General features: G+C 33.2%; 1 protein-coding gene across 1 annotated transcript in view; it reads right to left on the reverse strand.

The window, feature by feature from the left end:
* The window catches only part of LOC143410583 (A-kinase anchor protein 9-like), a 61,059-nt gene that overhangs the window by 6,723 nt on the left and 34,778 nt on the right, over nt 1-19,558 (reverse strand). The window contains 2 exon segments of the mRNA XM_077110640.1: nt 9,922-10,099; nt 12,835-13,045. Of these exon segments, the coding sequence (XP_076966755.1) occupies nt 9,922-10,099; nt 12,835-13,045 (389 nt within the window).

A 19,558-nucleotide genomic window follows, 5' to 3' on the forward strand; every position in this document is an offset into this window, starting at 1 on the left:
GATGGCTGAATAAAGTATTTGTGTCCCTGACAGATCTGTGGAGTGAACCAAGAAAAGCAAAAAGGTCACTTTTTTCAACAAGATGGGTGAATGGTCCAGAACTAGGAAGGACTTAACTGGAATTTAATACTGGATACTCAAAACAGATCATGGACTCAAGAGATCTTGTATAATAAAACAAGGGGGAAAGATCCCCAGCTCCAGAGCTGTAAAATAGCTGGAAGTACAAACCAGAATAATCCCTATGTGAATGTAGTAAAGCAATAAAGGAACCCCCATTTCTAAAAAAACAGAGGTGTTTTGCGGTATGGAGAGCTTAAGAGCTCAGAGATACTGCTCAAAAAACAACAAACAAACAACAACAACAACAACAACAAAAAACAGTAAGCTGTGCTGCACAGCATCTGTGTACAGGAGGGAAGCCACCAGCTTTCTTGGCGGCATGCATGGAGGAAAGCAGAAAGAACCCTTGTGAAGCAGTGGCTGGGGGGCCTGCAGCTAGGTGAGTTAATTATTGGCAGATCGAAGTTTGGCCCCAAAAATGTGCAAGGCAAACCCATGCTGTGTGATAGAGAGTGTTCCAAAGTGACCAGGAGAAAATCAAGCATGGAGGGACATTTACACAGGAGAATACTGATCAAGGAAACCCACCTGGCTTTCCCCTCCCCATCCAATCAGCTGCTTGCAGTACTGGCTGGAAGAGAAGTGCCTGACTGTGAATTTGAAAGGACAGGCAAAGGAAGAGATCAAGTTTGGAGACCAAATGACGACCAGGGTTCATGGGGTCTGCAGGCAAAGTAGTGGGCTAAGAACAGATTCCTACATCACATGTGTAGAACCTAAAGGAGATTCCCGAGGTACGGTCTTCCAATGTGGACAGACAATTGCTGAGCCTTGGAGGTGTGATGACTTAAAATCTTCAGACCAATAGGCACACAGTGAAGAGATTGGAACGTAGCTAAGCCTACACGTTGGCTCTAGTAGTTCCGCTTCCAGGACTAACACTCTCACCCAAGCAACCCTAACTACCCTGAGGGTAGAGCTAGCATCAAATTCCAGACAACATACCTAACTGCTCAGAAGAGAAGCTGAGAAACTTGAACTGCAATGGAAAAAAGTGTTCAATTTTTCATCCAGATTCCTTTTTTTTTCCTTCTCTCACATGTCTACCATTTTTGAAACCAAGTATTTTTCATGGATCATTTTATTGAGGACTGGGATATCTGAATAGTACATTACAGTTTTGTTGTTTACTATTTTCTTTGAAAAAATTTATATATTTCCCCTCTCATTTATCTGTTTCCTTGTATTCTCTTTCTCACTTTTCTCTTGCTAAGACCCAACCTCTATTAAGTCCTCCCTTCATTCTTCCTATAACTTTAACTTCTATCTTTTCTGATCCTTCCTCATAAACATCACACCCTACATGACTTTTGTTCTCTCTTTGTCCACCAATGGAAACTGTAAACTTCTTTGCAAACTTACTGTTTATATTCTAGACAATAATTGAACACATCATTTCAGTTTAATGGAACAAAACTGTGGATGCCTTAATAGGAGCTATTGGGCTGTATATTGTTTGTATTGGGTGCAGTTATTATTTGTGTCTTCCTTAAAGGCGAGGTACTAGAAATCTTCAGGGACACTATGAATCTACAGGGTAGACACTGTACTGCTTGAAATCCACACTGCTAGAAGGACAGACATAAGAACAACATGAGAAAACAATGGAACAAAGTGGCCCAAACAAACCAAGATGATCCAATAATTAAACCCATAGACAACACAGTAAAAGAAATGTAGAAAAGGAATTTAGAAAGTACATATTAGACTGACCTGGTACATAAAGAATGATATAGGGAATAAAATCAGAGATAAATTTGAGGAGGTGAAAGATCATTGCAGAGGCAGAGATTCTCAGAAAATGACAACAACAACAACCACCCCAGAAATCCTCAAAATGAAACAATCAATAAACCAATTAAAAATCCAATGGAAATTATTATCAATAGACTAGACCATTTGGAAGATAGAAACTCAGGCAATGAAGACAAAATATATAATTTTGAAAATAAAGTTGACTACACAGGGAAGATTGTAAGAAACCATGAACAGAACTTCCAAGAATGATGAAATAACAAGAAAAGACCAAATTAAGATTTATCGGGATAGGTGAAGGCATAGAGATATAAACCAAAGGAATGCCCAGTTTTTCAATGAAATAATATGAAAAAAATTTCCAAAATCTGAAGAATGAAATGGAAAATCAAATACAAGAGGACCTCAAATGTACAAGATCACAACAGACCCACATCAAGACACATCATAAAAAAAAAGGTCAAATATAGAAAATAAGGATTGAATTTTAAAGGCTATGAGAAAAAAAAAATATCAGATTATATATAGAGGGAAACTAATTAGGATCTCATGTGATTTTTCAACCCAGACCCTCAAAGCCAGGAGGTCCTGGAATAATATATACCTAGTTCTGAAGAAGATGGATGCCAACCAAGAATTTTATATCTAACAAAATAAAACTTCAGATTTAAAGATGAAATAAAAACCTTCCATAATAAACAAAAGTTAAAAGAATTCATAACTAGAAAATCTGTGCTATAAAAAATTATCAAGGGGGATAGTAGAGGATAGGAAAGGTAGCAGAATACAACAGTTACTATTATGGTATTATGTAAAAATGTGGATGTGTAACCGATGTGATTCTGAAATCTTTGTAATGTTTTGAATAAAAAAAAAATAAAATAAAATAAAAAATAAAAAAATAAAAAAATAAAAAAAATAAAACATTATCAACAAAATATTCCGTGAAGATGGAAAAAAAAGTCAAAATCAACAAAGGGAGGAGCCATACAAAAGGAATAATCAATCAAAGGAGAAATTAATTCAAAGTAAAAAGTAGATATAACCTAAAATGACTGGGAACACAAATCATATCTCAAAAATAATGTTAATGGTCTAAACTAATAAACCCAAAAGACATAGATTGGCAGATTGGATTAAAAAAACAAAACCCCAAAATCTGTTGTCTCCAAGAGACTCACCTCATAAGCAAAGACATCCACAGAGTGAAAATGAAAGGTCGGGAAAAAACATATCACTCACATGGACTGAGTAAACAAACAGGGGTTTCTATCCCCATGTCAGATAAAGTGTACTTCAAGCCAAAAGTTAATCAGAAGGGACAAAGAAGACATTTCATACTGCTTAAGGGAATTATACATCAACAAGACATAATACGTTAAATATTTATGCCCCAAACAATGTAGCATCTACATATATCAAACATAATTCAATTTCAAGTATTAAATAGACCATAATACAATAATACTGAGTGACTTTAACAAACCTTTCGCACTACTGGGTAGATCATCAAACAAAAACAAAACAAAAAAACTATAGAACTTAATAATATAATTAATAATTTATACTTAACAGACATATAAAGAGTATTATATCCATCAACGAATACATGTTCTTCTCAGCAGCACACAGACTCTTCTCTAAAATATGCCACAAAGCAACAATTATGAAATAACAAAAGAGATTATACCCTGCATTCTATCAGATCATAATGGAATGAAATTAGAAATCATTGATACAATAAAAAATAAAAACTCCAACACCTAGAGACTAAATAATATGCTATTGACTAACCAATGGATATAAGAAGAAGTCAGGGATGAAATTTTTAAAATACTTACCAGAGATAAATGAGAACTGATACAACTTGTCAAAATCTCTGGGACACTATTAAGCTAAATTCATTAAAAGAATGAAAAGTCAATGAGTAAATGACCTAACATAAGATCTCAAAGCCCTAGAAAAATAAAAACAAATCAACACCAAAAGCAGTAGAAGACAGGAAATAATTAAAATCAGAGCTGAAATAAATGAAATTGAAATAATCGGAACAATTAAAAAATTAACAAACAAAAAGTTGTGTCTTTGAAAAAATAAATAAAATTGATAAACTCAATTGTGCTAATAAAGACAGAAAACTCAAATCACTAAAATTCATAATCACAAAAAATATTACAACAGATACTGTTGAAATACAGTAGAGAATCAGAAGCTATTTTGAAAATTTATACTCCAATAAAAATGAAAAATTTAAAGACATCAACAAATTTCTAGAGACAAATGAGCTACCCAAATGGAATTAGGAGGACATACACAATTTAAACAGATCAATTTCAAGCAATAAAATAGAAGAAGTCATCAAAAGCCAACCATTTAAGTAACGCCCAGGACGAAACAGATTCTTACCCAGTACTACAAGACCTTTGATGAATTAATACCAATAAGCCTCAAACTATTTCATGAAACAGAAAAGGAGGGAACTCTTCCAAACTCATTCTATGAAGCTAGTATCACCTGATATCAAAATCAGACAAAGACACATCAAAGAAAGATAACTTCAGACCAATATCCCTAATGAACATAGATGCAAAACTTCTGTATACAATTCTGGCAACTCACATATAAAAACATTAAAAATATAGTTGTTATGGTTTGGTTGTGAAGTATCCCCCAAAAGTTCACATAAGACAATGCAAGAAGATTCAGAAGAGAAATGACTAACCTAATCAGTGAATTAATCCCCGATAGGAATTAAATGAAGTGGCAGGGTATGGCTGGAGGAGATGGGAATTGGGGGGATGGCTATGGAGTACACATTTTTTTATCTGGAGAGTGGAGTCTCTATATGGGGTATATATTTTGTATCTGGAGAGTGAAGTCTCTGTCTCTGTTTCCTGATCACTATGTGAACTCCTTCCCTCTGTCACACTCTTCTTCCAGATGTTCTGCCTTACCTCAAAGCCCAAAGGATGGAGCTGGCCTTCTATGGACTAAGACGTCTAAACACCATGAGCCCTCAAATAACACCATGAGTCCTTTTCCTCTCTTAAAATTGTTCTGGTCAGATCTTTTAGTAACAGAAATAAAAAAACTGACTAAAACAATAGTGCATCATATTCAAGTGGGATTCAAGGTTGGTTCAATATACAGAAATAAATAAATGTAATTCATCACATCAATAGACTTCAAGAAGAATCATATGATCATTTCAATTGGAGCACAAAAAGCATTTGACAAAATAAAGCACCCTTTAATGTTTAAAACACTAGAAAAACTAGGGATAGTAGAAACAAATCTCAACACTGAAAAAGCTATACATGCTAAACCCAAGACCAAAATCATTCTAAATGGAGAAAAACTGAAGGCATTCCATCTATGAACTGTAGTAAGACAAGAATACCCTTTTTTTTTTTTTTTACCACTTTTATTCGATATAATCCTGGAAACTAGCCAGGGCAAGTAGACAGAAGAAAGAAATTAAAGGGATACGAATAGAAAAAGAACTCAAATTATTACTATTTGCCGACAATATGATTCTATATTTAGAAGACCTAAAAAATCCACCAGAAAACTTCTAGAATTAATGAATGAAATTCAGCAAAATAGCAGGATATAAAATTAACAACCATACATCAAATGCATTCCTATATATCAGTGATAAAGCCACTGAAAAAGAAATTAAGAAAACTACCCCATTCACAACAGCGTCAAAAAATAAAATAGAATATTTGGAATCAATCTAACAAAAGAGGTGAAAGACCTCTACAGTGAAAACTACAGAAAACTAAAGAAAAAAATTGAAGACCTTAGAAGATGGAAATATCTCCCATGTTCTTGGATAGGCAGAATTAACATTGTCAAAATGGCCATACTACCAAAAGCATTATATAGATTTAATGCAATTCCTATTAAAATTCCAATGACATTCTTTGTAAAACTAGAAAAAGCAATCATGAAATTCATTTGGAAAAAAGAGACCCAGAATAGCCAAAGCAATCCTTAGGAAGAAAAGTGAAGCAAGAGGCATCATAATACCAGAAATTAAATTATACTACAGAGCCATAACAGCAACAACAAAAAACAATGGTATGACACTGGCACCAAAACAGACACATAGACCAATGATACAGAATAGAAGACATAGAGACAAACCCATATAAATACAGTTATCTCGTACTAGACAAAGGTGACAAAAATACTCACTGGAGAAAAGATAGCCTATTCAACAAATGGTGCTGGGAAAACTGAAAATCCACATGAAGCAAAATGAAATTAAACCTCTATCTCTAATCTTGCACAAAACTCAATTCAAAGTGGATCAAGGATTTAGGCACTAGAACAGAGACCATGCATTTAACAGAAGAAAAAGTAGGTCCAAACTCTACCATCTCAGCTTAGGAACTGACCTCCTTAACAAGATTTCTAGAGCACAAGAACTATAAGCAAGAATCAATAAAAAGATTCAAACTAAAATGGTTCTTCACATCAAACAATCAATAACATGAAGAGTGCCTACCGAATGGGAGAAAATGTTTACCACATATACACCTCAGAGCATTAATCCCCAGGATATATAAAAAACTCAAGAAACTTAACACCAGGGGCTGGGGTTGTGGCTCAGTGGTAGAGTGCTTGCCTGGCATGTGTGAGGGACCTAGGGTTTGATTCTCAGCACCACATATAAATAAATTTAAAAAATAAAGATTCATCAACAACTAAAAAAAAATTAAAAAACAATAAAAACACCAGAAAAACAAACCAATCAATAAATGGGCTAAGGAACTGAACAGACACTTCACAGAAGACATACAATCGATCAACAAATATGTGAAAATACATTCAACCTCTCTAGCAATTAGAGAAATGCAAATCAAAACTCCAATGAGATTCTATCTCACTCCAGTTAGAATGGCAACTATCAAGAATACGAGCAACAGGCCTAGGGACATAGCTCACTTGGTAGACTGCTTGCCTCACATGACCAAGGCCCTAGTTCAATACTAAGCACCACAAAAAAAGAAAAAGAAAAAATATGCAACAATAAATGTTGGCAAGCATGTGGGGGTAAAGGTACACTCATACATTGCTGGTGGGACTGCAAATTGATGCAACTACTATAGAAAGCAGCATGGAGATTCCTAAGAAAACGTGGAATGGAACCACCATTTGACCCAGTTATCCCACTCCTAGGTTTATACTCAAAGGGCTTTAAATCAGCATAATACAGTGATGCAGCCACATCATGTTTATAGCAGCTAAATTCACAATAGCTAAACTACGGAACCAACCCAGGTGTCCTTCAACAGATGAATGGATAAAGAAAGTGTGATATATATCTTCCCAATGGAGTATTACTCAGCCTTAAAGAAGAATGAAATTAGGCATTTGGTGGCAAATGGATGGACCTGGAGAATATCATGCTAAGCTAAATAAGCCAATCTCAAAGAACCAAAGACTGAATATTTTGTCTGATATGCAGATACTAATTCACAATGGGTTGGGGGGGGTAGGGAAGAATAAACATATTTTGGATTAGACAAAGGGTAATGAGGGGAGGGGAGGGTTATGAGGGAAGAAAGGATAGTAGAATGAATCAGATATTATTATCCCAGGTACATATATGATTACATCACATATTCTACATCATGCACAAGAAAGAATGAGAAGTTATACTTCATTTATGTATGATATGTCAAACTGCATCCTACTGTGTTAGATAACTAGTTAGAAGAAAAAAATTCGTTAGAACTAAAAAAAAAATAATTAGTTATTGAAACTATATATATAGAAATAATAGTTCATTAAATTTGATTTGTCTAACATTACCCAACTGGTATGTGGTAGATCTGAACATGAGTTATTTTAAATAAAAACAGTAGTTCTGAAAAAAAAGAAGAGGGGTGAGGATGTGGCTTGGTGGAAAAGAGCCCCCGAATTCAATCCCTGATACAAAAAAAAATTATATATATATATATATATATATATATATATATATATATATATATATATATATATAAATGTATATAAACAAATATATATATATATATATATATAAATACATGTGTGTGTGCATGTATATATGTATGTATGTATATATATAAAGATATATCTAAGATGTATTACTGAGTTAAAAAAGCTTGTAAATTCTCACTTGCATTAAAAGCCTGTTTTAACATATATGTCTATATAAATAGGAAAATGTCTGAAAGAATACATATCAAAAGTAACAATGATTGCTTATATTGGAAATGAAGTGTGGCAACAGGAAAGAGAAGGTTCTTAACTTACAGTTAGTTTAATTTTAACTTACAATCAGTTTAATTTTAATTTTATCTACCCACATATCTTTTGGTATGTATGTCTGAATTCTGTATCGTTATATAAGCATTCACTACTTTGTAACAATGTTTTCTTAAAATGTCTAATCTTATAACAATAAGGTAAGATTAGTATTTAGAAATCATGTGGATTTAGAATACATCAGTCACTTAAATAGACAAAGATAAGCTTAAATTCCTAGGCTGGGGTTGTGGCTCAGTGGTAAAGTACTTGCCTAGTGTGTATGAGGCACTGGGTTCAATTCTTAGCACTGCATGTAAATAAATAAATAAATAAAATAACAACTAATAAAAATGTTTTTTAAAAAGGCTTAAATTCCTTAATTGAAAACAAACAAAATGAAACAATACTTCCTCTAAATTTATATATATTTGGATACATAAATTACATACATACATTATTTATATACACATATACATGCACACACACAATGATTATAATGTATGCGTACATATAAAACAAATAATTTTAAGAAAAAATGAAGTAGAAAAGTAAGACACAGACTCTTTGGGGATGATTTTAATTTATGTAAGAACATGACATCTAAGTAAAGATCCAAAGGAGATGAGGGTGTGGGCATACAAATACCTGGAGAATAATCATTCTAGGTAGAAGAAAAAGCCAATGAATCCCTAAAGCAGAAGCGTACTGATATGTGATATATTTGAGGATCACAGTGGGGATGTATGAGGTTTTTTTTTAATCTTTTAAAATTGTTTTTAGTTGTCAATGGACCTTTACTTTATTTATTTATATGTGGTGCTGAGAATCAAACCCAGAACCTCACACAAGCCAGGCAAGCGCTTTACCGCTGAGCTCCAACCCCAACCCCATGGGATTATATGGTTTGAGAACAGTAAGTGATAAGAAAGTCAGTAGGAAATGAAAGTCAAAGATGTCATGGTCCTCAGGACTAGTGAGACTGTAAAGAGCAGAAGAGGATTAGAGTAACATGATGTAACTGAAATTATAAAAGCAAAGGTTCTGGCACTTGTGTTGACTATATAGAGAATAGACTGTAAACAGAAGTTGAGTAATCCAGGTGAAACACAAAACAATGGCAGGGACCAGTGGAGCAGTAAGGAGTGGCACAGTTTTGATGTACTCTGAAGGTTAAAAAAAAACCAAGATTTTTTCATAGAATGGCAGAGAGTTATGACAGAAAGGAGTCATGATGGATGAAGATAGCTACAGAAGGAGCAAATTTTAGAAGATCCTGATCCAAGAAAACATACATAGTGGTAATTGAAGATCATTTCTTCTCTCCTCATAGATCAGGGTTCTATTTGGGACATGATGAATTTGAGCATTAGACAATCAAATGGAGTATATTCAAGTCATAGTGGAATGATCATACTTAGACTATTTAAGTATTCACCACATCAACATATCAAAGCCTAGGCATAGAATAAACAAGTAAATGTCTACTACCTGACCTATTTTAATTCAGAAAATAGATTAATAATAACATCTTTATAAAAGTATAAGTAAAATTCCTATAATAAAATGTCTTTGGTTTATACCAACATTTATTTCACACATTTCAAAGATACAGAATTATCTCCTGCTCTTATTTCTTAAAAATGTTACATCCTATCTCTTTGTTAAAGTTATATTTTATTCTTAAAATAACCATTCCAGATGATACTATCATTGTTACTAAGCTACAAATACTGCTGAATGAAGTTTTAAGTAAATAGATACCTTGGGTCCACCGTGGTCTCACTAATGGCTTGAAGCTTCTCCTGTAGAGAATAAATTTCTGCCGTATGATTTTCTTCAGTTTCTTTCAATTGTTTGCTCAAAAAGCATTTGAAGTTTTCTAATTCTTGAATTTGTTCTTCAAGTTGTTTAATTTTTTTGGTATCTTTCAGAGAAGATAACAGGAAGAGAAGACAATACACATTTCAATACAAACTTCTCAGTGAAATAATAATTTTATTTCAATGTATAAAAATATTTATTCTTTGAAAAATGTTTTGAGTGAAACTCAGGTTTTAATTTGACTCATTCTGACTGATGAAATCAAGAAAACAGTGTGATTCAAGATCATTTCTCCTATCCTTATGGTATAGTATCTCTAAATTCAACAATTTTATATCTTTAAAACAATTCAGAAACATGAAACAAAAGAAGTGTTGAAAAGGGACCACAGGAGAGTAGTTAACACCTTTTACTTTCCTCTTTTATTTTTATTTCTTAAAAATGCTGATAATTAATCACTAAACTAACTTTTCTGCCAATTAAATGAGCCATTAGTTAACATGCAATTTGGGAAATAGTGGACAGACTACCTCAAGAAGATATCAATTTAAAAAAAATACAAACTTAAAATATTACTATATTCAAAGAACCCCTGAAGTGAAAAAAGCATGGTATTATCTGATATGCTTGAAATTCTATTTTGTTCACCAAAGCAATTCCAATAATAAAACTCCATTCCTAAAAGCAAAAGTGAAGGCCTAGAGATAGCTTGAACACAAGAAGTCTAGTTAACTGGCCAAATAATCATGAAAGAAAAACATTAACTGTGACTAATTGTTTATGGTTCATTGTATGGTCCCTTAACATTGTTACTTCCTATTATGCCATCTTGGTCTTTTAACTCACTCTCTAGTTTCCCCTGATAACTCATTCTTGTCCTTGACATTCATGCTGATTATAAATCATTACCTCATAATTAAATTTTTCTCCCAGGTTTCAGACTTCTATTTTCAACTAACTCCTATATATTTTTTCAAAGTCAATAAGTATTCTATTCTTAACTCAATATATTTAAAACTGAATTATTATTTTTTTCACAAATTGGTTCCTTTCTATGACTAGAACCATACTCTAATATAAAGAACTCAAAAAATTAAACAATAAGAAAACAAATAACCCAATCAACAAATGGGTCAAAGACCTGAACAGACACTTCTCAGAGGAGGACATACAATCAATCAACAAGTACATGAAAAAATGCTCACCATCTCTAGCAGTCAGAGAAATGCAAATCAAAACCACCCTAAGATACCATCTCACTCCAGTAAGATTGGCAGCCATTATGAAGTCGAACAATAACAAGTGCTGGCGAGGATGTGGGGAAAAGGGTACTCTTATACATTGCTGGTGGGACTGCAAAATGGTGAGGCCAATATGGAAAGCAGTATGGAGATTCCTGGGAAAGCTGGGAATGGAACCACCATTTGACCCAGCTACTGCCCTTCTCGGACTATTCCCTGAAGACCTCAAAAGAGCGTACTACAGGGACACTGCCACATCGATGTTCATAGCAGCACAATTCACAATAGCTAGACTGTGGAACCAACCCCGATGCCCCTGAATAGATGAATGGATAAAAAAAAATGTGGCATTTATACACAATGGAGTACTACGCAGCACTAAGAAATGACAAAATCATGGAATTTGCAGGGAAATGGATGGCACTAGAGCAGATTATGCTAAGTGAAGCTGGCCAATCCCTAAAAAACAAATGCCAAATGTCTTCTTTGATATAATGAGAGCAACCAAGAACAGAGCAGGGAGGAAGAGCAGGAGGAAAAGATTAACATTAAGCAGAGTCATGAAGTGGGAGGGAAAGGGAGAGAAAAGGGAAATTGCTTGGAAATGAAAGGAGACCCTCATGGTTATGCAAAATTACATATAAGAGTTTGTGAGGGGAATGGGAAAAAAATAAGAAGAGAAATGAATTACAGTAGATGGGGTAGAGAGAGAAGATGGGAGGGGAGGGGGGATAGTAGAGGATAGGAAAGGTAGCAGAATACAACAGTTACTATTATGGTATTATGTAAAAATGTGGATGTGTAACCGATGTGATTCTGAAATCTTTGTAATGTTTTGAATAAAAAAATAAAATAAAAAAAAATAGAACCATACTCTAGTTTCTTAAGCTAAAAACTTGGGTATCATTCTTAATTTCTGCTAACATTAACAACAAACTAGAACCTAACTCTAAGTGTTGAACTTAACTTTCTATCATACTCAATTCAATCTGGCTGGTCTTCCCATCAATAATTTCATCCCTTCCAACTGATCCTAATGGTATCAACTTAAAATAAAAATCTTATTATTACTCCCACTATTTAAAATCCTGCTGTAGGTCTTATCACCAATAGCATAAAACATAAACATGTTTCACCAGAGTACATAAAACCTTTCCTGATCAAGCTCCTTCCAATCTCTCCAGTTTTATCTAGCTAACACAACTTGAACTCCCAGTTCTCCCAAATGGATGCAATCTTAGATAGAGCTCAATGCTTAAGACTCCATAGCCTTCCCCAAATTTCCAACCCAGTTACACCTATCCATACCCTCATCCTACTCATCTCCCCAGGAAAGACAAAACTCTTTTTTCTCCCTCCATTCTTTACATTTCAGAAAATTTCAGTGTATTTTATATATGCTTTCCCAATGGATTATAATTTCCTATGGGAAAATGACTCGGTAATTTTAGTTTTCTCTAGCACTTGAATGAATATCCAATGATTATATGAACAAATAAGACTAGGGCTTAGATACACAAGTCACCTTCCCCTGTGAGTTCTAAGGACAGAATTATGAAATGGTGGACTCTAAGTGATGCTTTATGGTAATTATAAGTCAGAAATTATTTACCTGTTTGTGTTTTTACATTCTGTAGTTCTAACTGGTATATTTTCTGAAGTTCCTTGATCTTTTCCTCTTGAGTAGAAATAAGCTCCTCTTTAAGATTGCAAAGAGCTTTATCTTTTTCATTTTCCATATATTCACGAACCTGATCCACGTGAGCTGAATAAACCAGTGAAAGGCATATGCACTGAGCTTCCATCTGTAGCCTTAAATCATTCTGAAAGTGAATATAAATTAAAAAAAAATTTAAAATAATTTACTATAAAATAATTTGCTTTTTGCATATACTAAAACAAGAGGAGAAATAAATTATAGTTTAAAACTTCATAAGAGAACCAATGACATTTTTTCTTCATTCTTCATTCAATTATACTTAGCTACTTCTTTTTTCAAGGAGAGTAGTATCATTACCTCAATTTTAGAGCAAATTCTGATATTTGGTATAGCTTATAATTTGTCCATATTGGAGAGTCTTTATTCTGACTGTCCGGGAATGCTCCCTACAGGAACAAGTTGTCTCTGCAGGAAACAGCCTAGAGCCTCAACATTTTAGGATATTTAAAGGCGAAAACCACATCCAGATTGACTTGGCAACCAGCAAGCAAGCAAGCAAGAAGTAGTAGAAGCTGAATAAAGCCATTAGCAAAACAATGCAATGTCTTAATCAAATTTTCATCTCATTCATTTCTCCTGGGATTTTTTCATAATCATAATGAAAAGAGAAATGGATCAAAGTGACCCTAGTTGAATACAAATTAAAGAATTGCCACTAACATCTAATCAGTTATTCCCCAGAAAGGTACACTGCCCAAGGAAAGTGGGAACCAAAGAGAACAATTTTACATTGTGTAAGAATTGCTATTCTGTATTGCAAGTAGGCTATGCTAGGCAATTAGTAATGTGGTACAGTGATGGGACTTTCCTATGGGAGAAGCTCTTCTTACGTAATATGGAGTCTCAGGGTAAAATGAAGTCTGTTTGGTCATTGCTTATATAGCCTGGCCTATAACATTCCCCACTGGTTTTATGGAACTAATCAAATCATTAATTAATCATCATTGGTTTACAGCTACTGTAGTGAGTATGGAGGACCATCAGTTTTACAGAATGTATTTTTTGTTTTATATATCTTATTAAATAAACAGTTAAAGATGCAGGGTCCAATTAAAAACCCTAAGAGGACTAACAGCAATGGATCGGCTACAGCTGTGTAAGAGTAGTTAGCCAAGGAGACCAGGAGAACAAATTTTCATACCAATTTCTCTCATGTTGCCTTGGCTCTTCCTTATCTTTCTTTTTATTTTCAAATAATATTTTATTTTCATGGCACTGGGAATTGAACCCAGGGGTGCTCTCTACCTGTGAGCTACATTTCCAGCCCCTTTTTTTCAATATTTTCATTTTTATGTGGTACTGAGGATTGAACCCAGTGCTTCACATATGTGAGACAAACGCTCTGCCACTGACCCACAATCCCAATCCCAGCCCTTTTTGAGGCAAGGTCTCAACAAGTTGCCAAGGTTGGTCTTGAACTTAGAACCCTCCTCTGCCTTAGCCTTCCAAATAGCTGGAATTACAGGCATGCACCACCATGCCTGGATTTAAAATACTATTTTAAATATGGAAAAATGCAAGCAATAAACTCAAAACCCAAATTAACAAGTACTATAACATTTTCTCTATTTTTTTCATTCCCTGTACTCCCCATAAACTTCTATGTTCTCATCACTCCTTTCTCACAAGCAACCATAATCATAGTTTGGTACAAATCCAGTCCAATTTTTACATTATCACTTCTCATTACAATACATTTTGCATTCTCAATGCACTGTATATTTTGTTTTTTTATGGACTTACACAAATGATATTAATTTTACAAATTTATTTTCTCATTCAAAATGTCTCTGGTATTATTCCATGTAGGTAACGGGGGATTTAGTGTCCAGTACCACAAACAAACAAAAAATAAACAGCATGTAGGCAACAGGTTAATTCATTTTAACTGTGGTATTATGACTATACCAAAATTTGTCCATTTCCTTTCAGGAGATAAATTGGTTTATTCCTAATTTTTGGATAAATGTGCTAATTTCTTTCTAACTAGTGGTTCTCAAATGTAACATGCATCAGAATCACTTGGAATGCTTATTAAAACAGGTTACTTTAGGAACCTAACCCCATCCCCACAGTTTCTGATTCAGGAGAGGTCAAAGAGCTTTGAATTCTAACCCGTTACCAAGTAATGCTGTGCTTCTGGTCAGGAACCCCACTTTGAGAACTACTTAGAAATATAACTGCTAGGTCACAGATAGTGCATTTTTAACTGTGCTAGATTTGATCAAATTATTTTTATATAACAGTACTAACTTACAATGCTACCAGAAGGTTGAGTACTTATATACTCACATCCTCACCATTCTTTAAATCAGACTAACTTCACCAACCTAAATGGGTATAAAATGTTATTTTATTTTTACACTGAATAGTAAAGTTAAAAGAATACTTTCATGTTTATTAGAAACTTTGATTTCCTATTCAGGCACATGTCTTTCACATCTTTTGCCCATTATTATTTTGTTTTTGGACCTCTTGTTACATTAATTGTTCTTTCTATATTCTTGATAGCTTTTGTTTGCAACTTACATTCATGGCAAATATCTAGTCCCAGTCCTCAAATCTGTTTTACATTATTGTTTTTAAAAGATAGAATAAAAATTTTAAATCTTTTCCGATGCTTTGTCTTTATTAAAAGTTTTCCCTATCTTAAGATTCTATTTTCTTCTTACGTGTACATTTTTAACCAACCTGATTTTTTTCCCTAAAGCGACAATGATCTAGTTCCCTAACTTCTAACCTCTAGTATCAAAAATCAATTGTGCTCAAAAAAATTTTGTTTTTTTTCCTCCCAAACAATTTTGAATACTCTAAGCTTCTTCTGCTATTTTGGTTTATTTTTTGATTTCCTCTGTCTCTGCTCAAATATCATCTCACCAAAGTAGTCTTCCTTGACCTACCCTATGCAAAAAAAGCCCGACACTTAGGGAGATATTATTCTTCTTATCATACTGTAATTTTATTCATAGCACTTAAGACCACCAGAAATATTTGTCTGTATTTTCTAATGTTCATTTAAACCCTAAAAAGTAAACTTTATTCTTCCTTGATCATTTTTATTCACTGTTAAATTATGAATGACTTGAACAGTGCCTGGAATGTAGTAGAGATTCACTAAGTGATTCATTGATTTGTAGGGCCTTCTTGCTAAATTTTTACAAGATACAGATCTGTTCTGGGCTTTTCATTATATTCTACTGATCTACTTAACCATCCTGGCATTAAACCATATTGTTTATAATGATTTTGTAATAAGTTTTGATAACAAATACATACTTTTAAGATTGTCTTGAGTATTCTTGGCTATTTACTCTTCTATATCAATTTTAGAATCAGTATTCCACATTCATTAAGAAACCTTATTGTAATTTTGACTAGAATTATTAATTAGGAGAGAACTGATATTTTTCTTTGTATCTTTCCATTATGGATATGATATGTATTAGCACACAGTCAGGTCTTTGTGTCCTTCAATATTTTATAATTTTCTTAACAAAAACTCAAAACATTTTATTATCTTGGTTTTAAAGTTTTGCCTGATCTGTTCATATTTTTTCTCATTTCCTATTCTTGTCATATTGCAAGAACTGGAGAAGCATTCACTAAGAACTACAAAACCATGTTGCAATAGTAATGTTGACAATGGGTATGTATCCTAGTCCTATACTTGATTCTAATGGAAATGCTTCTAAATTTCACCATCAGAAATATAATCTGTCAACATTTTGATGAAAATCAGCATCATGACTAGAAAATTTCCCTGCTATTCCTGATTTCCTAAAGCTTTTTTTTTTTAACTTATAAATGGGTTGTCAAATTTTTTATGTATTTTTTTCTGATATGCATTAAAATAATCATGGATTTTGTCTTGCTACATAAAAATGTAGAGATTACAGTCACAGATTTTTTTTTTCAAATGTTTAACTATTTGTCCACTCTTGGTATAACTTGCTGATATTTTATTTGGAATTTCTGCAACTACACTTACAAGTTAGATTACTCTACAATTTTATTTTCTTTACAATTCTTATCAGGACTTCATATTAATATTGGCCTTCTAAGGTGAACTAAGTGGTTTTTCTTTCTTCAGTTTTTCTTCTTTCCTTTCTTCTTCCATTCTCTCTTTAATCCTACTTTAGTGGACAATTACACTTTTGTTCTTGGAGAGTTAATAAGAATTACTTGTAAAATGGTCTTAAGTCTAGCATTTTGGTTTGAGATGAGGCAAAAGGGAAAACTTCGGACCACTACTTCAACTCTTTAATGATTACTGACTTTTTCATTTCTATTTAATGGTTATTTGAACTTATTCATTTCTATTTGCATTAGTTCTGGTAGTTTATATTCTTCCAGAACACCATTTAGAGTTTGCTTATATTTTCAAATCTATTGGCAGAGATTATTTGTAGCATTATTTATGACTTTTAAAATTTCTTGTGGTACCTGTACTTATGTCCTTATTTCATTCTTGATTTTGCTTATGTGTTTTTCCCCCCTTGGTCATATTTTTGGAGATCTAATACCTGTAAACAAACTTTTCAAATAATAAACCTCCAAAGTTCTTAAAAATTTCCCCACTTGTTTATTACAAGTTCTCTTATTTTTTGCTCTTTATTTCCTTCCTTCTACTTCCTTTGAAGGAAGATATTCTTGACACTTTTCTATGCTGTTGAATACTTAACTCATTTCAATATCTCATTTATTAAATTGATAATATTTAAACCTAAAAATTATTTTTTACACATCATGTTACATACATTCTACTTTTTTAAAAAAAAATATTCATGTCTCTCCTTGTGCATTTACTCTTCCAGATGAACTATAAACCAATTAAGTCAAATTTCTGTAACTTTTTAAGTTGGATAAATCTAGAGATAACTGACATTCTATAATATAAAAAATTGCCCACTCAGAAATGAGACTTTTCATTTATTCAAATATTTTTCATTAAAGTATTCTAATTTTATTTATATTGGTCTTACATATTTTTGGCTAATTTTGACATTTATTTTACATTAGGTTTTTTGGATTTTTTGCTTAGATTATTTTTCTCAATATCTTAATTACACCTGTGAATTATCTACTTCTATTTATGCCATGTATCTTTTTATCTTTGGAATGGTTAGGGCTTATAGAACAATGCTATATAGCAAGCGACAAAAGCTATTCTGATTTTTATTCTAACATGAAGGCCTATCCTGATTCACAGCTGATTCTTGATAAAGCAGCTTTGTTTATTTCCCCTATTCACCCCTCATTCATCCATTCGTAAAACATTATTAACTGCTGATCGTGTGCAAAACATTATTCTAGGTACTAGGGATATAGTAGCTGTCTATATAGCCTATACAGTAGTGTCTCTTCACTCACAGAACTGATATTATGGTTCCTCTTGAGGTTTCTAAGCTCCAGTAGATGTTTCTAAGCTCAGTATCTCTTCCAATACCAATAATTACCTCCAATTGTAAACACACACACTTGAATTTATGGCTTCTCTCAGCATCAATAACTAGCCAATATCTATAATGTTCCTGCCACTCCTTATTTCTTGCACCCCAATGTTGAAAAGACTCTTTGATAATCTGGAATTATACTCCAAAACTATTCATTTCTTTCTTTTCAGTTAAAAAAAATTATTTTTTTTCTTTTTCTTTTTTGGTACTGGGGATTGAACTCAGGGCACTCGACCACTGAACCACATCTCATCCTTATTTTGTATTTTATTTAGAGAGAGGGTCTCACTGAGTTGCTTACAGCCTCACTGTTGCTGAGGATGGCTTTGAACTCACTAGCCTCCTGCCTCAGCCTCCCTCAGCTGGGATTATAGGTGTTTGCCACTGCAGCTGGCCAGTTAAAAATTCTTAACAGCCACATTTATTTTGGTTTCAGTGAGATATATCTGCTCTAATTACTAAGTTTAATACTGAGAGTAGGAGTATTTTGTTGCCTCTGCAGTATTTCAGACAAGTAAACAGGATCACTATGTAAGTCACCGTTCAATTTCTTCTGTGACCTTCCCTCCACCTGCATACATACCTTACTCCCCACTCTGTATCAATGATGGGGTTTATTTTAGTAATGATAAATGGGAGCAATTTACAGACTTGCTTTTCTTCACTTTGTTTAGTTAATTTCAAGGAGACAGTATCTAAACACCATTGCAAGTATCTTCAATACAGAAACAAAATTCCTATTAAGAAAATTTCACCAATTTGACAAATGTACTTCAAATTCAGGTCTTCTTCGAATAATGCTTTTTAATAAAATTTAAATTATGTCTGACATTTTTTAGGAGTAATCACCACCATTTATAGTTTTAAAAACAATTTGCAATATTTAACATAGCAATAGTAGTTAAGCAATTTGAATTTCTTGGGTCTATTCAAGTTATTAAAAACTTAAAGTATGACCACATTTGATAAGATCATCAACATGAACATGTCATTAGAAATAAAAACAGAAAACTTTCCGATGACTTCCTATTGTACTTAGGGATAAAAATCTAAACTTACAAAGTCTATAAGGGGCTCCCTATGATTGAGTTTCTTCCTTCTTCAAATTCTTCTCAAACTCAACTACATAGGCCTTCAATTCGGTTCCTCAAATTTACTCATAG

This window comes from Callospermophilus lateralis, chromosome 11 (genome assembly GCF_048772815.1).
Source record: "Callospermophilus lateralis isolate mCalLat2 chromosome 11, mCalLat2.hap1, whole genome shotgun sequence".
NCBI lineage: Eukaryota > Metazoa > Chordata > Mammalia > Rodentia > Sciuridae > Callospermophilus > Callospermophilus lateralis.